General features: G+C 34.4%; 1 protein-coding gene across 1 annotated transcript in view; it reads right to left on the bottom strand.

Annotated features, from left to right (window-relative positions):
• Positions 1-26,023, bottom strand: part of LOC129137991 (MAM and LDL-receptor class A domain-containing protein 1-like) — a 53,133-nt gene that overhangs the window by 13,792 nt on the left and 13,318 nt on the right. Inside the window, exon 2 of the mRNA XM_054672881.2 lies at positions 10,330-10,417. Within this exon, the coding sequence (XP_054528856.1) occupies positions 10,330-10,417 (88 nt within the window). The remainder of the gene's footprint in view (positions 1-10,329; positions 10,418-26,023) is intronic.

Here is a 26,023-nt window from a genome sequence, read left to right as displayed (position 1 = left end):
ATGGAAAATTTCCAAGCTGTGAACTAACCATTTAGACAACCTTCTCCATGTTTAACATTTAGCATTTCTCTCAATTAAGAGAGAATGTGAAACAATGTAAAAGTTTTAACTTTAAAATAAGTTAAGCGAATAATTTGTTCAATTTTATTTTCTAAGAACACAATAAAACTGTTAATTGAACATATCGCAGACTTTGGCCAAAATTTTTTCCCTATATATATGCTAAATCAATTTACAGACTACACCAAAGAAGCTAAAACCAGAATATTTAAGATTGCAATCACCAAGGCTCAAATTTCTTTATTTTTCCCCTGAAATCTTACTTTAAACTGCAAAACTTTCCAATAATCTGGTATTTTCTTCTGAGTCTACACCTCCTTTAGAAAAATACAAAAGAAAGGCATATTTCAAAACACAGTGCTTTCATGTAATTTATTATTCGGAGACAAATATAATGAACACGCCAAACAGCGTATTAGAAGATGAAAAGCTACAGGTGATATCTTAAAAGTAAAGCCAATAGTATTTACCCTGTTCCCCTTGCTTTTTGATCCACACTGAAACAAACATTCATCTCTGCAGAATAAAGGAAGACTTAAACACCATTTGTATATAAAGCTGGTGAGACATTGAAGCTAACGAGAAGGGATGCCAAAAATGTAATCAACCCAGTTCAACAACGACAAAACAACACATTTAATGTGTGAGGGGTGGGGGAGGACATCATAAAAATTATGTTAAGCGTCCTTAAAATAGTCATCATATTTTATCAATTTGAAGGCATCATCAATTGTACAATGTGCCACTGCTTTAGTTCCTGGGGAAAACAAAATACTAATAATAATGTAAACATGGATATTCATATAATACTTAAATTGTAATAACTAATAATTTTAGTAACTAACAATTCTAATGTGCATGCTGAAATCTGAAAATTTAAAAGAGAATAAAGAGCACATAAATTATATTTCAATTTGCAGACAGTATTTTGTGATGTAGTCAGTGTTTTATTTTTCTAAATAAACTAGCTATCTCACCATTAATCCTTGGTGCAAGAAAGAAAATTCCTGTCATATATGCTCAGCTGAAAAAAATATAATTCTGGCCTTTCTAATGAAGGACAGAAAGAATAATGAAAAGCAAATACTTCCTTTGAGATACACACTTTTTAATATAAATGTCTCAGAGCAATTCTTAATCTAAACTGAAGATCTGATTCAAGATATAAGGAAATATCTTTAACTTTTTCATCATTCCTCACCGTGGTCTCCTCAGGTAATAGACAACATCATTTTACAGCTATGCAAAGAACTGTAGAAATGTATTACATGGCTAAGTTCCTACTAGAAATGTAATTAATTTTGCCTAATGGATTAGATTAAAAATAAGAATTTATTTACATATTGCATATCCATTAACAAATTACTGATGCTATAGTTATTTTTAATAACATTTATCTTTTAGTGTTTAGAGTTATAAGTGATTTACATATTATCATTACAGTACTAGTGTGTATTCTGTATTCTGAATTTAGAATTATTTTTAAATATTATAAATATAAAAAGATGTAAATTGTGAAATTAAAAACATAAATGTTGGGGTGGGAAGACGTGTAGGATTTTTGTATTGAATTAAAATAAAGTTTTTATCAGCTTAAAATGAATTGTTGTAACTATAAGCTGGTTTTTTGTAAGCCTTATTTAAACACATAGCAAAAACCTATAGTAAATACACAAAAGGTAAAGAGAAAGCAATCAAAGCATACCACTACAGAAAAATCATCAAATCACAATGGAAGATAGCAAGAGAGAAAGAAACAAAAGATCTACAAAACAGCTAGGAAGGAATTTTTTAAATGGCAATAGTAAGTCCTTACCTATTAATAATTACTTTAAATGTAAGCGAATTACATTCTACAACAAAAAGACATAGAATGTCTTAACAGATTAAAAAAAAAAATATCCAATAGTGTGCTGCGTACAAGAGTCTCACTTCCACTTTGAGGACACAGATATACTAAAACTGAAAGAACAAAAAACACATTTCATGCAAATGCAAACCAGAAAAGAGCACAGGAAGCTAGACTTACGTAAGACAAAATATACTTTAAGCAAAAAATGGTAAAAAGAGACAAAAAGTCATTATATAAATATATAGCAATTAATCAAGAGGATATAATAATTATAAATATATGTACTCAATATGAGAGAACCCAAATGTATAGCAAATATTAATAAATCTGAGGGGAGAAAGAGACAGCAAAACAATAATAGTAAAGGACTTCAATATCCCACTTCCAACAATGGATAGATCATATAGACAGAAAATCAATTAAGAAACATTGAACTTAAATGATACTTTAGAGTAAATTGACCTAACAGTCATGTACAAAACATTTCATTCAACAGCAGCAGAATACACCTTCTCAAGAGCACACAGAACATTCCCCAGGATAGATAATATGTTAGTCCACAAAACAAGCATTAACAAATTAGGAAGTTTGAAGTCATATCCAGCATCTTTTCTAACCACAATGGTATGAAACTAGAAATCACTGACAGGAGAAAAGTTGGAAAATTCACAAACATGGCAATTAAAACAACACACTCCTTAAAAACCAGTAGGTCAAAGAAGAAATCAAAATGAAATAAAAAATCTGAGATAAATGAAAATGGAAACACAACATACCAAAACTTATGGGATACAGCAATAGCAGTTCTAAGAGGAAAGTTTATAGTACTGAATACCTAAAAAATAAAAAAAAAAATCAGAAATAAAAAAAACTCAAATAAGCAATCTATCTTTATACCTCAAGGAACTTGAAAAAGAACAAACTAAGCTCCAAGTTAATAGAAAGAAGGAACTAATAAAGATCAGAGCAAAAATAATTACAATGAAGAAAAAAATAAAAAGATCAATGAAACTGAAAATTAATTTTTTGAAAAGATAAAATTAACAACCATTTAGATAAGAAAAACAGAAGACCCAAATAAATAAAATCAGAAACAGACATTACAACTGAAGCCACAGAAATACAAAGGATCATACGAGACTGCTATGAACAATTATACTCCAAGAAATTGAATAGCATTAAAGAAATGGATAAATTCCTACAAACATACAACCTACCAAGATGGAATCAACAAGAAATAAAAAAATCTAAACAGATGAATTATGAGTAATGAGATTGAATAATTAACCAAAAATCTCCCACCAAAGAAAAGTCCAGGGCCTTATGGATTCACTACTAAATTCCACCAAACATTTAAAGAATTCAAACCAATCCTTATCGAACTCCTCCAAAAACTGAAGAGGAAGAAACACTTTCAAACTCATTTTTTAAGATCAGCCTGGGCTGGGCGTGGTGGCTCACGCCTGTAATCCCAGCACTTTGAGAGGCCGAGGCAGGCGGATAACGAGGCCAGGAGATCGAGACCATCCTGGCTAACACAGTGAAACCCCGGATCCACGAAAAGTACAAAAAATTAGCTGGGCATGGTGGTGGGCGCCTGTACTCCCAGCTACTTGGGAGGGTGAGGCTGGAGAATGGCGTGAACCTGGGAGGCGGAGCTTGCAGTGAGCCGAGATCATGCCACTGCACTCTAGCCTGGGCGACAGAGCAAGACTCCGTCTCAAAAAAAAAAAAAAAAGAAAAAGTAAAAAAAAAATTCAGCCTGATTCCAAGCCAGAAAAGGAGACTACAAGGAAAGAAAATTACAGGCCAATATGACTGATGAATATAGATGCAAATCCTCAACAAAATACTAGCAAGCTGATTTCAATAACAGTGTAAAAGGATCATATATTATGACCAAGTGGAATTTATCCCTGGGACATAAAGGTGGTTCAACATATGAAAATTTATAAATGTGATACATTACATTAACAGAATGAAGGCTTAAAATCTTATGATCACGTCAAAAAATGTAGAAAAGGCATTTGACAATATTTAACATCCTTTCATGATAAAAACTCCAAACAAATTAGGAATAGAAGAAATGCTCCTTAATACAGTAACAGTCTTAAAACTTTTAACAAGTATTGGGAGGATGTGGGTAAAAGCGAACCCCTGTACAAGCCCAAAGTTAACATCACACTCAATGGTAAAAAGTTAAAAGCTTTTCCTCTAAGATCCTCAAATCTTTGTCTCTAAGACAAAAATTCATAGAGAACTACAAAAGATTCCAAATAGCTAAAGCAATTTTGAACAAGAAGAAAAAAACTGATGGCATCATACTTCCCAATTTCAAATTATATTACAATGCTGTAGTAATCACAACATCATGGTACTTGCATAAAAGCAGAAACATGGACCAATGGAGCATAATAGAAAGCACAGAAATAAGCCCACACATATAAAGTCAAGTAATCAATAAAAAAGTGACAAGAATATGCAATGGGAAAAAATAATCTCTTCAATAAGTGGTGTTAAAGAAATGGATATCTACATGCAAAGCAAAATGAAATTGGGCTCTTATCTTACATCATGTACAAAAATTACAACAAGAGAAAGTATTTCCAAACCATATAACCAATAAGGAGTTAATATCAAACTACGTAAGAAACTTATACAACTCAACAGCAAAAACAAACAAAACAAAAACAACAACAAATAATCCAATTTTAAGAGGGGCAAAATACCTGAATAGACATTTTTTTCCAAAGAAGACATAGACAACAGGTATATGAAAAGGCACTCATTATCAGTAATGATCAGGAAAATGCAAATCAAAACTACAATGAGATATTGACTCTCATCTGTTAGGATGTCTATTATCAAAAGTTAAAAGATAGCTAGTGTTGGTGAAGATGTGGAGAAAGGGGAACACTTATACCCGTTGGTAGGAATGTAAATTGATACAGCCATTATGAAAAACAGTATGGAGGTTGCTCAAAAAATTTAAAATGTAACTATCCACATGATCCAGCAATCCCAGTTCTGGGTGTATATCCAGGGGCAATAAAATCACTATTTCAAAGAGACATCTGGACTCCAATGAACTCCCATGTTCATTGCAGCATGATTCACAATAGCCACAATAGGGAAACAACTTACATGTATGGAGATAGATGAATGGATAAAGAAAATCTAATATATATGTACATTGGAACATTATGCAGCTTTAAAAAAATCAAGAAATCCTGTCTTTATGAAATTAGAATAATGCCATGTCCATTACACTAAGTGAAATAAGACAGACACAGAAAGCAAATACTGCATGATTGCACATGTAAGAGGAATCTAAAAGTTGAACTCACAGAACAGAGTAGAGAGGTAGTTAGCAGAGGTCGAGGGATGAAAGAAATGGAGATATGTTGGTAAGATGGTACAAATTTTCAGTTATCCGAAGAATAAGTTCTGGTGACTATAGTCAGCAGCAAGATATTGTACAGCTGAATATTGCTGAGAGTAGATCTTAAGTGCTTTTTTTTTTTTTTTTGAGACAGACTCTTGCTCTGTCACGCAGGCTGGAGTGCAGTAGCATGATCTTGGCTCACTGCAACTTCCACCTCCCAGTTTCAAGCAATTCTCCTGCCTCAGCCTCCTAAGTAGCTGGGATTACAAGTGTGTGCCACCATGCCCAGCTAACTTTTGTATTTTTAGTATAGACCACGTTTCACCATGTTGACCAGGCTGGTGTTGAACTCCTGACCTCAGGTGATCTGCCCACCTCGGCTTCCCAAAGTGCTAAGATTACAAGCATGAGCCACCGGGCCCAGCCAAGTTCTCTTACCACACACACACAGAGGATGGGTAACTATATGAGGTTAGAGATGTGTCAATTACTAATAGTTTGATTGTGGTAACTATTTCATAATATATAGACATGTCAAAACATCATATTGTACACCTTGACTATATACCATTTTGCCAATTATATCTTAATAAAGTAGGAAAAATTAATTAACAATATTATAAAAGTATTGAAACAAATCAGGTATAATTAATAATTGAGAATGATTTGAAAATTAAATTAGAAAAAAGCTATAGCTCAGAATATGAGAGAGAAGACTTGGAAGAGCAAATGATGATGTTTTAAGACAAAGTAAAAATAAACTAATTTAAGGGCATAAAAACTATTGGGGAATATTAATAACATTTTTGGTCTAACATTAGTTTTTCATTCAAGTCAACACTGACTTGAATTACAGTAATGGAAAAAAACAGAAGGTCCGAGAAATATCTTGCAGTTGTAGTCAGTGGAATTTACAACCGAAGAAGTTTAAGAAGAAAGTCAAAGATGACTGCGGAAATTCAAGCCCAGGTTGCTGGAGAACACTGCTTTCATTAAAATTACAAGGCAGGCACGAGGGGAAAAGGTTGATTTTGAAGTACCAAAGAAAAGTAAAATAATCTACTGCTCAGTCATTTTCTATGAAATAAAAGTTGTAGGTAAGATAGAAACCCACATCTTGGGGATTAGGTCAACATTCTGGTTTGTGTGTATGTGACTTTTTTATTTATTTTGCTTTGTTTTATTGGCCAAAGAAGAAAAATGCTATAAACAAATAATCAGTTAATATTAAAAGGAAATCAATGCCCCTTAGTGAAGTTACAAGCATGATTCTTACTTCAGATAACATGATGCTATGAAAAAAAAAAATGACTGGAAAGCATCAAGAGCAACATTTTTTTTTTTTTTACGTAGAGCTCAATTTGTATTTTTGTTTCATTTTATGGTAAGATTCCTTTATCAAATTCCTTTATCAAACCTATGGATTCAACAAGCCTTGTGGTTTTGACCCATAGTTTATTTTGTTATGCCATTGCAAAAAACACAGCTCCTACAGTTTTTCAAGTTTTTTTATTTTTCTTCCAAAACTTGAAACAGAAAATTGGGACCAACACTCAGTAACTGATATTTCGCATCTCTGCCTATGCTTCTAGTAGCTGTTTTACCTCCCCTGGGAACTGTGAGCCACAGAATGGATTTAGCCGGATAATTAGGGCAACAATAGCTTCAATGGTGACTTGTGTTTCTTTCCTGTGTTCTTTTTTTGTTCTCTTCTCACTCTGAGGTCACAGTGATTCTCTCTAATCTCAGATTTGGGGGCAATGTGGGGAAAGCCCTGGCCACTGAAATCATACCAGCTTAGGTAAAATCACAGTCCAATCCTTAATTTTGTATTCTCATCCACGCTACTTATGTCTTTAATTTTTCATATCTGTAAACTGGAGATTGTAGCCTCTTCCTTTCAGGTTTAGTGTGTTTGATGAGCCCTATAATACTAGTGGTGAACATTATGGTTCCAAGAAGCAGTGACTGTGTCCTGCCACTTTACAACTAGGTACCCTTGAGCACCTTATCTCCTTTTCAATTTCCTCCATAAAACTGGTATAATAAAGGCATTAATCCTGCCCCACGTACAACATCTATTCACCTATGATGGACCAGGCACTCTTCTAGACTCTTAAAACATTGTAAGATTAAGTAAAATAAAATATGTATGAATGGCCGGTTGTAATATTGTCCGTACACATCACCTCTCTTTCTTGTAAAGATTTTATATCTCCCCTACCCCTGCTGAGCTCCCTGTAGGTGGAAAATACTTCTCTGCCCCATTGTTAGGATCTGATCAATGGATAATGAACATGAACAGACACAGTAAGATGTATACCATGTCCCAGTTGAAATTTCAAATATGCTTTTTTTTCCATCCTCTATGAAATGTGTCAAATAGGGACTTGGTCTTTTAGCCATGGTCTCAGAGAGAGAGGACCACATGAAACAGAGACACATAGCTTAGAGCTACATAAAATTACACAGAGCTATGATTAAGATCTGTCTGTCTGTCTATCTATCTGTCTGTCTATTTCTTTGCTCTTATTCTCTATGCCAACCCACACGCTTGAGAGCAAGAAATAAATGTAGTCATAAGCTACTGAGACTTGGCTTTCAACAAAAGCTGACTGACATATACTATAGTATCTGGCACATAGAAATACTTAATGTTTTAGCAATAATATTAAAACTAAACTAAAATATATAACGAGAGTATATAAAACACCTAAAATTATTGACATTCCTCTACCTAGTTATCCATCCAACAAGTATTTGTTGAGTACTAGTATGTGTCAAATACTGTTCTAGGAATTGGAGATTAAACAGTGAAGAGGTGATATACCTGCTCTCATGCAACTAACATCATTACGGGGGAAAATAGAAATTTAACCATAAGGGTGATAGGTGATGTGGAGAAAAATAACACCAGGAGTAGAAATAGAAAATGCCAGATAAGAAAGAAACTGTGTTGTGTTGTGTTCAGAGGAGGCTTCCCTGAAGAAGAAACTCTGGCAGAGACCAGAAGGAAGTAAGGGAGGGAGTCAGATAGACATCTGTGGGAAACCTGTTCCAGGAACAGGGGAAAGCAGATGGAAAAGCCCTAACTATATGATATGGTTTGGCTATGTCCCTACCCAAATCTCATCTTGAATTATGGCTCCTATAATTCCCAAATGTCATGGGAGGGACCCATTGAGAGGTAATTGAATCACGGGGGCAGGTCTTTCCTACACTGTTCTTGTGAAAGTGAATAAGTCTTACAAGATTTGATAGTTTTATAAAGGGGAGTTACCGTGTACACACTCTCTTTGCCTATAACTTGTAAGATGTGACTTTGCTCCTCCTTCACCTTCTGCCATGATTGTGAGGCCCTCACAGCCATGTAGAACTGTGAGTCAGTTAAATCACCTTTCTTTATAAATTACCCAGGCTCGGGTATGTCTTTATTAGCAGTGTGAGAATGGACTAATACACCATAAATTGGCTGAAGTGCTCAAGTATTAGCTAAGAGACCTTTGTAGTAGGAAAAAGTGAATGAGATATACACTGGTGAAAGGTGAATTCAAGAGGTATAAGGGGTTAGTCATTTATTCCTTGGAAGCTATCATTAGTTTGAGGTTTGCTCTGAATGAGATAGAAAGTCATAGGAAGATTCTGACAATAGAATGGCCTAATCTCATCTAAGTTTGAAAAGAAACATGTGGGCTGCTGTTTTCAGAATATAGCACTCAAGGGTAGGAGCAGATAGATCATTTAAAAAGCAATTGCAATAATCCATGCATAGACACTGGTTGCTTGGACCACGGGGAATGTGGTGAGGGCAATGAGGAGTGGGTACTAAGCCAAATTTGTTAATATAAACCAGATTTGTTAATATGGAATAAGCAGCTAGATATAAACTGTCATTTGCTGAGATAGGGAGGTATACAGGAGTGGCAGGATTGAGAGGCAACTGGTAATCAGGAATTCACTTTTAGGCATTGAGAGGTAAAAGTAAATATGTTCAATTCTGCCTCTTGTTTTACTAGCCTTCAAGAGAGGGATTCGGCTGTCTGCAGAGTTCTATGAAAACCATGACACACAGTGGTGACACCAATCGATCCTGTTAGGATGCTGAGTGGTGGGTAGGATCAGAGCTGTGTCACATAGCTACAACTGAAAATATTGGAATCAGCCCCATCCCCTGACTCTGCATGGGATGGAGCTGGTGCTCCGCAGACCAGTGAGGCTAAGATGATAGAGCAGGGATGGATGTTAAGTTTTCGGCAATTGAGAATGTTGTTGGGCCCCAGCCTCTGATCACTCCAGGGAGGAGATCATGTTCCCTCTTGTCGTGCACTTTAAGAGCTCTCAGTCTGAGTGCCAAACTCCATTACTTTAATATCCAGTCTTCTTAGATCACTATGCACTTCTCAGAATGGGTTTCTCCTCATAACACTATTCAAGGCCTGGGTTGTGTTTATTTTAGGTTATTTCCTATCATTACCTTTAAGATGCCTTCTAGACATCCAGGTTAAGCTGTGGAGTAGGTAGTGAGTATATGAGTCTGGAGTTAGGGGAAAGTTTGAAAATTGATATATATCTGGAAAATATGTCATTTATGTCATTTTAATAGACATAAGTCCATAAAATAGTGAGGAAATGGTTGACAACAATTGTTAGAAATATTTAAAGTGCCTCCCGAGGGTAATCCGAGAGGTTAATAAAGTATCCAATGTGATGTAATTATAAGGCAAATGGTTTGGTTATTGTAACTCCTTAAATATAATGGAATTACATTTTAACTTCAGACATGATTTTCTAGTATTTTGCATGTGATAAGTCATAGACATAAGTGATTCAAACATCTTGACTATGTTTGACACTTTAAAGCTAATTACTAGCAAGGATCTAAAAAAATCTTTTCCAGAGTTAATAGTTTTGAGAAAAAGAATAAAAGCAAGGTCATGTTGGAAATTTTGTAGAAATGAAATATTGATTTCCTTGCAAGTTTTCCAAGTAAACAGATTTAGAAATAACCCCAAATTAAAATGTTCTCTCTTACCAGGGTAGAGGGTGCAGTCCATAAATGACAGATCATCAATCGCAATATCTCCAGTGAAGCCATCTCCCACTGAAGCCTCCACCAATATCTAAAAAAATAAAATAAAAAATAAAAATAAGAAATGTGTTTATGTGGTAAAGGAAATTAAGTTATGGAATGGATGAAGAGGAATTTAAAATGTACCCAAATATAACCTTCTGTGCCATTAAAAAATTACTTTTCAGTAGTCTCCAGAAGTGGTAATCTTGCCTTGAATACTCCTAGTAACAGAAACCTCCATACTTCATTGAGCCTATTAGACCCATAGAGCTCACTGCATTTCTGATAAGTTTCCATTTTTGAAATTTCAGTATATTAGATTGATATCCACTGCCCTATAACTTTCAGCCATTAGTTCTAGATTTGTGTTGTTCCCTTCTGGTCCTTTAAGTATTTGAAGGCAAATAATTGTTCCCTCATCCTCCTTGGTCATCTGTTTCCCAAATTAAACCTCCTCATCCTCCTAGACTTTCTACCAGAGTTACTTGCTAGGATATACAGTTTTAAGGGCTTTAAAATGTTTCTCACATGACACTGATTCTGTAACACTTTATGACATTGGCTAATCGTGATTAGATCTCCTTCAGGGCCACATTAATCACAGTGAACTCAGATGACATTTGTGCTGCTGCAGGAGCTGCAGTTCCACCAAAACTTAGTAAAATATGAAATACCACATATAGATGAACCACTGTAGTATATGGTAGATTGTGATTAGGGTTGAGATTTACTGTAACAGAATTGATCATGATGAATTATTTTAATACTTATGCAAATGTGTTGCATGCTTACTAGGAATCCCAGCATAATTTAATAATAAAGAACTTCTAGCAAACTCAAACTTAGAAAAATGCATTACGTTTTCCCATTATTATATGAACATATGTTTTCATTTCATTTTCCTCACAAATGTTATATGTGGGAGTTGAAGTTTTACTTTTCAAGCTCTATCCTTCATTTGAAGTTACCACAAACATTATTTGTTGACATTGTCCTTATGAAAGAAAGTTTTAAAAGGTCAAATTGCTGACCTCAAACCTCTTAACACTTTTCTCCAACTTTCTACCCTTTCTTGAGGTCCACCAGGATTTTCTCCCTGATTTGTCACTCAGGAAATTAATTAATTTGGGAAATGTTTCTGCATAGAACTAGTGGGCAAATATAGTCCCCCTGACATTGTTTGAACAACATTTAATGGTGTTGTACAGGAAGTGTCCTGCTGTTTTACAATGAGTCTCTCCAAACATAAAAATGCATCCTTTTTCCCACCACCATCAAGAGTGAAAGGCATTATAGGCAGAGAAAACAAAAATGTATAAAGAATGTTTAGTCCAAACTCATACAATTATTTTCAATAAACCTAAACTAGCAGACAGAATTTGAAAGAACATACTACAGAAAAACGTACTCTGTTTTATTTTTTAAAATAGAGTTGGGTGAACAATTGGGGAAAAGGCACAAATATAAATTAATCACCAATTAATGTCCTGTACCCATACATGTAAATCCCACTGCAATAAAACACAGAACATGCTAACAAATTGCTTAGAAGAAACAGCAAAAGAAAGAAGAAAGTAGGGTAAATAAAAATAAATACTATTGACTTGGCCTCACTCCTCATGATTATCATTATCTTATTAATGAGAAGGAATAGAAAATTGATATTAACATCCCACTTCACAGAGAGTGAGGCTGTTGTACATATAAGTAGCTGTAAACCAGTTTTAGGGATATATACACATTCATAGCTCCATTCTGGTGTTTGGAGTCAATTGTTCCAAGACTTTTTATTGTCTTTATGTAGTCACAAATTAAAGAATTGGCTATTTATGAAAATTTAAGACAAAATTCTGTAACCCAGAGAGGGCCATAACAGGTTACAGAATGTGATTTGCTCAAGGCATTTTTCCTTTGGAGTTTACTTCATGTTGCATGAGAAGTATTTTAATATTGTTTCTATCTGCATTCAAGGCCAATGGGAAGACAGAAACAATCCAAGACAGAAGACGGTTGGGTTTGCTCTAATACATAATTTAATCATAATTTTTACCAAAATATCTTCAATTTGCTAACCTCTAAATGTTAGCATTCTTGAGAATTAATGAACAATACTTACAATTTGAGAAACTAAAATTGTCCATTTGTATGATAGTCTCAATCTCTTTTGAATATTTAAGAAAATCATTTTTAAAAGAGTTTTTGATAATAATCACACTTCAGGAACAAAGTTATGACTGTTAAGGTTTAACCCTACTTTAACCCTATATTTTAGTCTTGCAAAAAAGCTTGGTAAATTATTCTAAAATACTAGTCCTAAGAAAATGACCACAAAAAGAATAAACCCAAATGCCTCTATTATGAAAACGTCACTTTCATTTATGGTGTTTTTCCCTGAGAACGAATAGAAGATTATCAAAACACAAGTATTATACACTGTATATAAGATAGTATTGATTCTGGAATTTTAGGGAAGTCGAATTTTACTCCTAAGTCCCATTGCTACCTTACGGAGTGCCTCAAAGGGCAACTGAAAATCCAGTTTAGTTTAAATGACCTGCCTTATCTGTACAGGTCAATTCTACTTATATTAGAACTATCATCGTCTTGGAAATGTTATGAAGTAAACCAGCTCATCCAAGCTGTTCTTTGCATGGGCTGCCACCTGCTCCACATAAAGACAGACTGGCCTTGGTAACCACGTTGGAACTTTGAGGCTTAAACATTAATGAGGCTCTGGCAACTTTCCTGAACTCATCCTTCTATGTATTTAGGAAACTGAATGACTGACCAAAATTTTAAATGATATAAAAACGATTGTCCTCACATACAAACACATGTTTTAGCCTCCATTAACTCATAAGAGAAATGGAATTAATTCAACCTGCTGCTTACTTTCACTTTAGCCATCATGTATTTGTAAAATATTACACAATTCCAATATAACATATCAGTTTTTAATATAATGTATCCTCAGACACATTATATTAAAAATTGGTATGTTTTATAACTATAATGTATTTTCAGATATATTATAAATTTATAAACTTTAAATAAGAATTTCTGTCTCAAACATAATGTATTGTATATGAAGATACATTATATCTGAGGCAGAAATTTTAGTTTAAAATTTATAAAAAGCATATATTCTATGTGGAGCAACTGGGACTCCAATGCATTCCTGATGAGAATCCTAAATGGCACAGCCATATTAATACAACTAATTTGGCAGGTTCTTATAAAATTAAACATACACTTTTATATGACATGGCAATGCACGTGTAGGTATTTGTTTATTCAAGACAAATGAAGATGTGTCTAAACAAGAATCCATTAACAAGGTTTATACAGGCTTTCTTAATAATCTCCAAAAGCTCAAATCAACCCAAATATCTCCCAACTGGTAAGCAGATAAGCAAATTGCAGTATATTCATACAATAGAATACCACTCAGCACCAAAAAGGAACAATGATGTATGCAACAAAAGCTGTGAACCTCAAAAGCATTAAAGTGAAAGAAGCCAGACTCAAAAGCCTGTATCATTTATCAGCTCCTTTTATGCCATTTTAGAAGAGTCAGAATTATTGGTGTATTAGAATACTCTCATGCTGCTATAAAGAACTGCCTAAGACTGGGTAATGTGCAAAGAAAAGAGGCTTAATTGACTCACAGTTCCGTAGGGCTGGGGAGGCCTCAAGAAACTTACAATTGTGGCAGAAGGGGAAGATAACATGTCCTTCTTCACATGGTGACAGGAGAGAGAATGAGACCCGAACAAAGGGTGAAACCCCTTATAAAACCATCAGATTTTGTGAGAACAGTATGGGGGAAACCACCCCCATATATCCACCTGGTCCCACCCTTGACCCATGGTGAGTATTACAATTCAAGGTGAGATTTGGGTGGGGACACAGAACCAAACCGTATCAATTGGGAAAGAAATCAGATTTGTGTTGTCAGGAGCTGGGGGTGTAAAAGGAGGAGATTGACTATATCAAGAAATGGAAGATTTGGGGGAATGGTGGAGATATGCTCTATTTTGGTTGTCGTGGTTGCTTACACAACTGTATACAGTTGGCTCTTAAACAACATGAGTTTGAACTGCCTTGGTCCACTTATGTGTGGCTTATTTTAAATCAAACACAATAAAAAATACTTGTGGCTGTGAAAGATACAGAGCGCCAACACTTTGTTTCCAGTGTAGGACTTGAATATGTGCTGATTTAGTTACATGGCGGCAGTCCTGGAGCTGATCCTCTGAATCCCAAAAGACAACTGTACATTTGTTGAAATTCATAGAACTGCTCACCTAAACAGGATAAAATCGACATATAAATTATACCTCAATAAACAAATACAAAGCATTTATTCTATACTTATTGCCAAAAGTCATCAATGTGTCTATTACTTTCATGTCTTTTTCTCAATTGCTAATTTAATGTGTGGCATTTTATAACCAGCATATAGTAATCTCAAGAATCTCAATCTATTCTTCAATTCAGCTATGAACAATTTTCTGTTGCTATCCACTTATAATTTCCTAGAGGACAAATACTTACGCTCTCTCTTATACTTCTTAATGATACCCACTTATTTTTCATTGCATTTTCCAATAATCAAAAATGCACAAACCGAATGAAAGGCATTACATGAAGCTCTCTGTTAGCCCATTTTAACACCTAAGGTGTTAAGTAAATTCTTATAAACACATTCAGAGTACGATCTAATATTTAACCACATAACCTACAATTCTTGGGAGCTTTTAGAAAATCAGCTTAGAATTCCAAACTTTTTAGGCCAATACTGGGGGAACTATTTGCTGGATACAATATAAAAGGGTTTTAAAATCATCTTTGCAATTGTTTACACAACCCTGAAACCAATCTCTATGAAATAAAACTCAGATTTGGCCTGACAAATTTTATGATTCTAACTCTGTGGCTGACTCTATCACATACACAAAACTGCAGAATAATTGGAGTTTTTCAACTACTATAGTAGACATATGAAAACCATTTATCATGAAACAAGGGTCATAAGTGCCATATTAAAACTGTGTGAGAAACTAGGCAAAGGAATGGATAATAATAACATTGTTGTAATAGTAGAGACAAAATAAAATGCTGGGATATATAAGTAGTCAAGAACTATAAGATGATTACTGACAAAAAAATATGATGTCTACCAAATCTCTTTTCTTATTTTGGGAAACAAAATCATAACAAAATTTATGTTGATCTTTTGGCATTATATTGTATTTCTTCTTAGCTAATGTCTGGCTTATAGCTTGCTGAGAACTTTTGATTAAAAAAAGAAAAATGAGTGCCTACTTAGGCATTGTGCCAAGTGATTCCACAGTTAACAGGAAGGAATAAATTCATCCCCATCCTTGACTATCTCACCATTTACGATAGAGAAGACTAAATGGTGGCCCTTGGGCTGGACCCAGTCCATAACAGTTTAGTTTAACTCCATGAGTGCTCTTGAGTCAGATTGGTTGCCAATATTTTAAAAGTAGGATATCTCACAAGAAGACATTGCTCCTCAGCTGCTGCAGACACTAGTCCTCCCTATTATGCACCCACACCAAGGTTGTCAGCTGCCATTCATTATTTTAAACTTCACCTACTTTATTAGTTCGTTTTCATATTGCTGTAAAGAACTATGTGAGACTGGGTAATCTATAAAGAAAAGAGGTTTCATTGACTCACAGTTCCACAGCCTGTACAGGAAGCATGGCTTGGGAGGCCTCAGGAAACTTACAATCATGGCAGAAGGCAAACGGAAGCCAGCATTTCCTACATGGCTGGAGTAGGAGGAAGAGAATGAAGGGGAAGGGGGGAAAGTGCGACACACTTTTAAACAACCAGATCTCATAAGAACTCCCTCATTATCATGAAAACAGCAAGGGGGAATCCACCCCTATGATCCAATCACTTTCACCAGTCCTGCCCCGAACACTGGGGATTACAAATCAACAAGAGATTTAAGTGGGGGACATACAGTCAAACCATATCACCTACTTCTTTCAATTCATGTCCCATGTCTGGTTCCCATAGTTATTTGGATTTGCCATTCCTTGCACAGTTCAAATCAGAAAGCATGAAGGGCCTGAGATTTTACCCTACTTGGAAGCTAATGAGTAAATTTGCCACTATTTCATATATATACACTGATATAAGACACTAGATCCCTGATACAGAAAGACAGGAAAAAGCAACAGCCAGAGAAGTACCTTCCATTCCCACAGGGCAATATGAGGAGGCAGGGATGTTTACCTGCATGTGAGGCAGTCACACCATAGGAGAGAAATACAAAATGAGGAGACTCTAGCTGGAATAGGCTGCTGGCATGTCTGCCCAGTCTCCCCTCCAGAGAAAGAGAGGTGGCAAGAAGAGCTTATTTTTACTCTGGAATGTAAGCAAATGTCTCAAGGTAAAGACCATTTAAATACGCCCTTTGCTCAAAGGCTGAACTGTGCCAAACAGAAGAAATCTGTGGAGAATTATCTCCAAACAGGGCACTTGGATGGTGCTACATGGTTGAAATATTTCATTTGTGGAAGCATTACGATCCCTTAATTCTTTTCTAATGTATCTGCACACTGGAATGGTTAAATCAACTCAGCTTCCCCTCCCCTTATAAAATGTCTCATTTCATACTCTTCTGAAGGAAGGAGTCTCATTTGTTAGAGTCTTGCAGATTCAACTACCCACCTGATGCTTGCCCACAAAGCCTTTTCCCATCAAGGCCTCTGCTGCATTGAGGGCAGAGAGTAAATAATAATAATAATATTAAAAGAGAAATAAAAAAAGATTTAAGAAATTGGGCCATTCACAACCTCAGACATGATTTTTTACTTACAGAGAATTCTTCCTGCTAATCTTGTTGAGTGAAAGAGAATACACACATTGAGAGAGAGAGAGAGAGGTAGAGAGAGGGAGGATGTGGGGAGCTGATCATTACTTTGGAATCTAAACAAATGTCTTACACATATCATCACACACATCATCTCTAAGTACTCAAGTCATATGAGATTAATTTGCTTTTTGCGGTTTTTAAAGGATTCACAAACCACAAAGTTCATTTCAGTTCCATTTTCCTCTGTGTGTTTTTAGATGCGCAAAAAAAGGGCCCAAATTGGGGCACATTTGTGTTTTTGCCTCTGATATATAACAATGCCTTCCTGAAACCTGTCTAAGTAAATTTTAAAAAGAATCAGTGTTGATCATCTTGAAATTAGTTTGCTACTTGAAACTCTGCACACTCACATGCTATTTTAAAATACCCTCTGAGAACCCATATACCCTGTAACCCACTTCGCATCTCATATATTATGTGAATGAGGACAAATTATTCTCAGTTTTTCCAAATCGTAAAAATTATATGGAACCTATTTTACTAAAGGTTACAATGAATGATTTAATTGAAAAAAGTCTGGTTGATATTTTAGAAAAAAGTGAAGAAGGTTCAGAGCTATTGATTAAAATTTTCATTAAATTGTGTTTTTATTATCTAAAAATGACATAATAAGGTATAAAATTTTAACAGAATACAATGCACTACTGTCCGATCAATAGGCTCACCCATGCCAAAATTAAATTCTTATTTAGGAAGCATAGTTTTAAAATTCTTAAATGTCATTTTTTTCCCATCAGACTAATTTTATCTTCCATATCATTAAAGGTAATATTTAAGGAAAAGAGTTGAACTCTAATTTATTATTTTAATATACAAGTCTTTCTACAAAAAATCATCACATGCCTTTCATTCTCTTTGTAAAAGGAGACATCAAATCCCAAATTTCCCCCATTTTTATGTTTCTATGTAGCAACTTAACACTGATGTAGACCTAAAGTAGAAATAAAAAAAGATAGATTTAAACTCTACTTAAACCTTAACTAACCCATATTTGTCTTTTGTTCTAGCTCAATGTCCCACATACCCACTCATTAGTTATTGTGAATTAGAAATTGTATCTGAAGTTCCAGGTTAGATGTTACTTTCTCAGAGAAGCCTTCCTTGACCACTCAAGCTAAGGCTATTTTCTTTTTATTTTTACAAACTTCTTATTGTTTATAATCACATAAGTATTTGTGCATTTAATGTTCGTCTTCTCTATGAGACTTTAAGGACAACCTCCAGGAGGGACACTGAAGGACACAAGCGCTGCAAACACAGCATCCAGCACAGTAACTAGCACATTATAAGCTCTTAATGTATTTTAAGAAAAAAAGAAACTTCCCCTTTCAACTAAAACTGTTGGTGTTACACTTGGTGCCATGCCATATCCCATCTGTTTTACATGACATACAATTATCAAAAAAAAAACATGTGCCAAAGATACTGATTACGCTAATATTTCACACTACTATCTAAACTGCTGACAAATCCTGCATCCTTTTACTTTGAAACCGTGTCTTTCTCTTCCTTACATGGCCTAGTTCCTGGATTCCAATTCGATTTCTACCTACATTTATATAGTTTTGCCATGACTGTCCTCCTTTTTCCATTCCCCAACTTATGCCTGCATTTCCAAGTCCTTTCCTTCAATCTTCGGTTATTTATCAAGCATCACTTTCTATCTGGAGTAATATCAATTTCATTTGTTAGATGAATTAAAAGAAATATATATACACACATACACACACGTATGTGTGTATGCATATATATGTGTATGTGCACAGAGACATATACACACATATGTGTGTATATGTTTGAATTTATATTATATATCATATAAATATATTTAATATAAATATATAACATATAATTTATATTATAAAATATATAATATAAATTAAAACATATACACATATATGATATACACGTATATCATATATGTTATACATTTGTATAATAGCTATTAGTTGTGGCCAGTCTTACAACATAGTTTTTAAAATCTATCATTTTAATACTAAATGGGTCCATAGAGAACATTTAGAATCTAAAATTCTTAGTTTAGATCTGAATAAATGAGACCCACAAAATTTAAATAACTCATCCATAGGCCCATAGAAAGACCATTGGTTAAATGATGTCCAAACAGTCAAAGAGTCTAATTCTTGACTGGTTTAAAAAGTCCAAACGCTTCAAATTTTTACTTTCACTTTCTCTTTTACAAGGCTTCTTGCTTTTTTTACTGATCACATAGTCACTAATAGGTGTCAAATGACAGAGGAAGCTATACAAATAATACAAAACCAATTTAAACAGTTATTTATATTTAAACAACTATTAATTCTTACTATAAAATTGTAACATCTACCAAGTGGTTAGCACTATACTAATAATATAACATTTTCTACATGTGTCACATTTTATTTTTTTTTCATGGCACCTTAATATTCATTATGTAACTGACTTTGGACCCTTACAAGAGGAACAAGTTCTGTAATAATAAATGTTTTTCCAAAATAAACACTTTTTTCAATTTAGATTTTAAAATCTCATTTTAGTGAAAATAATACCTGCTTTTGAAACTGTTAGATTAAATTTAATTTGGCCTAAAGCTTCCTCCATAGTTATTACATAGTACTTTGAATCCCTACATAGCAAACAGCAACCTTAGTATGTAAACAACCAGCAATCTAAGCGTATACTCTTGTAACCGAGTGTCTGCCAATCACAGCAGCCAAAGTTCAGCACAAATGATTAAACCATGTTCATATAAAGCAAAGGCCTTAGCACACCATGCTCAAATAAGGCAAATGCTGAGCTCTAACCAATCAAGCTGTTTCTGTATGTCACTTACTTTTTCTGTCTACAAATACTGCCTGCCCATGTTACTGGGTGGAGCTCTCTGAACTTCTCCTGGTTCTGAGTGCTGCCTAATTCATGAATCTTTCCTTGCTCAATTAAATTATGTTAAATTTAACGTGGGTAAAGTTTTTATTTTAACAAAATTAATGCTGTTAATAACATTTTCTTCTTTAAAAGTTATAGTATTTCATTTGAAATGTAACTTTTAAGTTTTTATTGTCAAGTTCCTGTCCACTTTGTAATTGCTCTTCAAATCTGACTTCCTTGAAAATAAAAATATAATGTTAATGTTATCTTTTTTATTATTTACATGTGGAAATGCTTTGGTGTCACTTAAGCCTCTGATTCCCAAAATGGTATTTGAGGGTATGTTGAACATTAACTGTGACATGATGTGCACATTATAATGTAGTTTGGGGGTGGGGGAATTTAGTTCATCAAAATCTATAATTTAACATAAATTTCTCTTTACAATAAGGCTAATATATATAAAACAGACCTTACAAGACCAAAGAATCATAAGAACACAGGAATAGTCATAAGTGTTGCAAACTCTTTAACATAGAAACTAAACATCACTCCTTAACTGCTTGAAAAAAATAGATAATTTTAATTCTAGAAATCTAGAGTAAAATCTCTTTGGTGGTTTATACCTTTGGAAGCCCTTGCAACCCAAGTTATCCTTGAATATTTAACAGCTATTTCATTACTTATGTGATTTCTTAATGTGATGAATGTTAAGAGAATATTTTTAATGGAGTAATTTAATTTTTGAACATGTTGAGGGTCATTAATTTCTTAAGGCTTTTTGTTTTTGTATTTCTTTTTCAGTTTGTGAAGATGTGGCAGTAGTACAACCAACAAGCCCTTTGGCTTTTCTATTTAAAAAAATTCCATTTGCAAGAACTTTCTAGATCTTCAGTTCATGAGATTCTAGGCACTATGTAGACTAGCTGTGCAAATCAACTATTTTTGATTATATATTTGGTCAAAGTTTTGCTAAACATCTTTCATCATAATTTCACTAAACCAGGTGGCAGCCTTTCTCATTATACACATTTGTATAATGGGATTTTTGATGGCAGTAAGTCACACAACTAAAGAAAAAAGAAACACACTGTTGTATAGAGCCACATATTCATATTAAGCTCAGTGATAGAGAGCATCCCTTTATATCAAACTGATGAAATTGTCCATTAATGCTTTTCCCAAACTGATCAAGCATCACATTTTTGTACATATAGAAATAAAAATTAAGTATTCAATTCTGACAAATTAGTATACTACTTTCCCTGAAAACTGGGAATTACTTATCAAAACCATTATCATTGCATTATCTGGCAGCTCAGCAGGATGGTCTTTTATCTCAGTTATGCCTGGGGTAAATATTCAAGCAATCACCTCAGCTTCATCTGTCACAAGATAAGCCTGAGTTCTATTTTTTGTTCTTGTACTCTGATGTCCAGCCACTGCCCCAGGCTCCTATTTAAGAGGATGAGTTTGTCTCAAGCAGTGCCTCAAATCAGAAATCCCTTTAAAGCATTAGGTCAGAAATTCCAGATCAAATTACATCCAGGCTTTTCCCCCTTCATGCCCAGGCATCTTACAGCAGAAGGAAATAAGCACTAGCGCCTCATGCCAGCCTCTTATGGTGTCTCCCCCTCTGGGTATATTCAGCTTGTGTCTGGTCTTCAGTGACCTGGACAGTATCCCCATAAAGTAACCATAAAACAAAATGCCAGTTACTTAATACAAAATGAAAATATAACTCTACATGTGTCTGAATATTTATGCTAGCTGTTTATCAAAATATGGTTATCAGGAAAGGAAATCTACTTGAACAAAATGAAGGATAGAAGTGTTTGCTAAGCAGATAAAGTAGAGGGAGAGAGGTCTGGAATATTCTATTGAGATAGTATCAGCAAACTAATATAGTCAGTTGTCTACCAACTAGAAAGGGATACTGTATTGACACCACAGAACTAAAAGCACAGATATAATCTTCACCATTAACAAAAGCTCTTATTAACTGTTTGACACATCATCATTTTATATAATTCAGCTACCTTCCAGTGACTGCATTTAAGTTAGCATCTTTGTAATGAAATTTAAAGAGAGAATATAGGGTACTTGATGCTATTTAGGAGATAAGCTAGAATGAATTGTCACATTTACAACTCATCTCAAGAAATTTTTAAAATATATTGTGACATTCAATAGCATGGCACTTACTTTACACATCACTTAATCTAATGTTTCCCCAATTTGTCTTTCTTACCATCAGAATCACTAACAGCTTTTGCTAAAAATACAGATTCCTAGGATTCTCCTCTGGAGCTTTTGATATTGGTGTTTGTAGGGAATCTACATTTTTGTATAAGACTTTAGGTTTTTCTGATAATTAGGAAAATTTAAGAGCTACTAATCTAATCTAAGTTCTGTGTTAAAAAGGACAAGTGGATTCCCAGGGATATCAAGTCCTCTGCCTGATAACTGAGATGTTTTATACTTTTTCACACACATGCAAATAAAAGTCCTAGGAATATAAATTACTTGACCTGATAACTGAGATAAGAATGAATTATCAGTTCCTCTTAAATCAAATTTCTATTCAACCATGCAATGTGGGGAGAATACAATATGCATACATTTATTTATTTTATTGCTCAAAAGAAAATTTTTGCTATGTTTTCCCTAGTCTATTGAGGATTCAGTTTGTACCTTGTAGTCTCCTATAAAATCAGCTAAAGCCTACACAAAAAAATCATTTGTAATTTAGATGAGCTCTCTCTTTATCTCTACTTCCTAAGAATCTATTCTGCTTTCTCCAGTTCCTCACATTACCTAGATTATAGTTAAAAATAATGCTGCATCTCATTGTGAACTCTCAGTGTATAAGCTCATGTGGAATCTAGGACTTCTTCCATGACAACATTTCAACACTGAAACAAAATTAATTCTAGTGCAGTCTGAAAGCCACTCAATACACAATTTATTTGTACCTGCTTTTCATCCCTTGGATTCTAAGAGGTATGCTCCAGCAATGATGCAAGCTCACGTACAGAGTTCATGAGTTACTGTAATGTAATTTAACACCATCTAAGATACTATTGTGACTTCTCCTCTCTTGATGGTCTTAGTTCACTGGCCACCTACGGGAGGTGCAGAGAAGCAACCACCTGACAAGGACATCCGTATTTGCTCTTAATTTATACCCAAGGCTGGGATGTTTCATATGATAAAAAGACCAAATACAGAATTAGTCTATATTTGGTCTGGCAATTGATCTCTGCAATAATCAAACCTCAAAGACATTCAAACCTGAAATCTAAGCTACATATTAAATAGCTTGGTTTTTAGGTTGCACGTTGCATGTTGCTGTGTATGCTGGCTTCATAGAAAATGCAAGTAGCAATGGCCATTTTTTAATAGTCATTAGCCTTGAAGCTCTCCTAGTTTTGAATCACATAGAAATAGAAATCAAATCTCACTAGATTTTTTTTTTTTGAAACAGGGTCTGGCTTCATTGCCCAGGCTGAAGAGCAGGGCATGATCTTGGCTCACACCTCTGCCTCTCGGACTCAAGCCATCCTCCCACCTCAGCCTTGGAGTAGCTGGGACCACAGGCATGTGCCACAATATCCAGCTAATATTTTTATTTTTGTACAAATGGGGTTTGTCATCTTTCCCAGGCAGGCCTCAAACTCCAAGACTCAAGCAATCCACCTGCCTTGAATTCCCAAAGTACTGGGTTTACAGGTGACAGCCACTACGCCCAGCAACTAAACTTCTAAAAATCAATTTTACATAAAATTATCTAAGCGTGCAAGGAAAGATAAGAAGCCTAAGGAACCAGTGAGTTGAAGAATAAATGCAGTTTAAATCATACATGTAAACAACATGATGTGATGTGATAGGAATCCTCTAACATGCTTTAAAGCATGAGTAAAAGGTCTTTTCTTAGAAAACTGAATCTTAGTTTAGGATATCTTTAGATAAGAGTATGAAAAGTCATACCATATTGATAAGTAAAGTGCTTCCTTTGGCTAATTTTAAGGATAGGACATTTACTTTCATATAATTCATAGGAATCTTAGACTTAAAAATAAAATTTCCCTTCTCAAATCCTTACTTTCATACTTTTTTTGCATTTCTTTCACTTTTGTGTTAATGGCCTATGTCTCAACATATTCTATTAAGCCTTCTGGAAACACATACTTTGTTTCCAGCCTCTTCAGAGAACCATCACTCCACTTCCTAGGCTTCTGAAGAAGCAGACCCAAGCTTATGGTTATTACATATTTCTAAATCTAGGTGACCAAGAAAAATTGATACTTTTCCCATCATACCTTTAAGTTAATAATCAGGTGTATGCTGAGAGGTAAAGACCCAAGAGTGTTGGTTGTCTAATTGTGCAGCTGTATAAACAAATCTTAATGCTTGAAAATATTCAAAGGTTATTCTCACATTGATTGTTGGTAACTATGTGTAACAACATGAAAAGAAAAAAAATCAAAGAATTACGTCTGAGGATAATACACAATCTCTAAGGGTAAGAAGAGCAACAAAAATTCTGCTTCAATTACTACTGAAATAATATATTTATCCTGTAAAATCTATGGTGGCTGGTTGTAAAAATTAGGCATTAGCAAACTGATAAAGACTTTTTAATGAAAACATTATGAAACATAGCTTTTAAAAAGTTAAATACACCCACACCAGTTTTTCACATTCTTTGGGCTGCTTTAATGCTGCCATTAAATAATTTATTTAGTTGTGACATAGATCCTATGTTCCATGGAGTCTACCATTCATAAAGATGCAATGTAAGGTAACAAAAATATAAATTGTGTGTGTGGGGGGGAGAAGTCAAGAGTATTTTTATGTGACAGAAGTTAAGTTGTTATCAGTGTAAAATAGTCTGTTACAAATACAGGACTCTGTAGGTTAGTTTCACTAACCAGAAAGAAATAAATTACAGCAGATACACACACACACACACAAAAAGGGAAAAGAAACAAAGCTTAGCACCACAGAAAACCACCAAACTAGAGAGATAAAGAATAAGAAAGGAAGAAGTGAACAAGTAATCTAAAAAACAACTAATGAAATGGTAGAAGGAAGTCCTAATTTATCAATAATAAACTTGAATAGAAGTGGATTAAACTCTAATTAAAAGATATAAAGTGGATAAATGGATTCAGATAGCAAAACCCACCTATATGCTGCCTACATGATACTTACCTCACTATTAAAGACAAATAGACTGAAAGTGAAGAGATGGAAAAATATATTTTATGCAAACAAATGAAAAGCAAGCAGGAGTAGCCACAGTCATGTCATATTTTAAAAAGCTTTAAATAAAAAAACTATATAAAAAAGAATGTCACTGTATAATGAAATGATAAAAGGCCCAATTCAATAAGAGGACATAACATATATATCACTTAGGTGTAACTATATATGTACCCAACACCAGAACAACCAGATATATAAAGCAAATATTAGATTTAAAGGTAGAGATAGGCTGCAATACAATATTAGTAGGAAATTTCAACACTCCACTTTAAAAATGGACAGATTATATGAAGAGAAAATCAACCAAAAAATGACAGACTCAAACTATACCACAGACCAAATGGACCTAGCAGGTAAAGAAGATCTCACCTGATATGGTTTGGCTGTATATCCCCACCCAAATCTCATCTTGATTATAGCTCCCATAATTCATACATGTTGTGGGAGGGAATCAGTGGGAGATAATTGAATCATGGGGGCAGTTTCCCCCATAGTGTTCTTGTGGTAGTGAATACGTCTAACACGATCTGATGGTTTTATAAGGGGGAACCCTTTCACTTGGTTCTCAATTCTATTTTGTTTGCTACCATGTAAGAT

The sequence above is a fragment of the Pan troglodytes genome, chromosome 20, assembly GCF_028858775.2.
Source record: "Pan troglodytes isolate AG18354 chromosome 20, NHGRI_mPanTro3-v2.0_pri, whole genome shotgun sequence".
NCBI classification, from domain to species: Eukaryota; Metazoa; Chordata; class Mammalia; order Primates; family Hominidae; genus Pan; species Pan troglodytes.
Note: the sequence above shows the minus strand (reverse complement) of the source record. Positions and strands in the feature narration are given on the sequence as shown.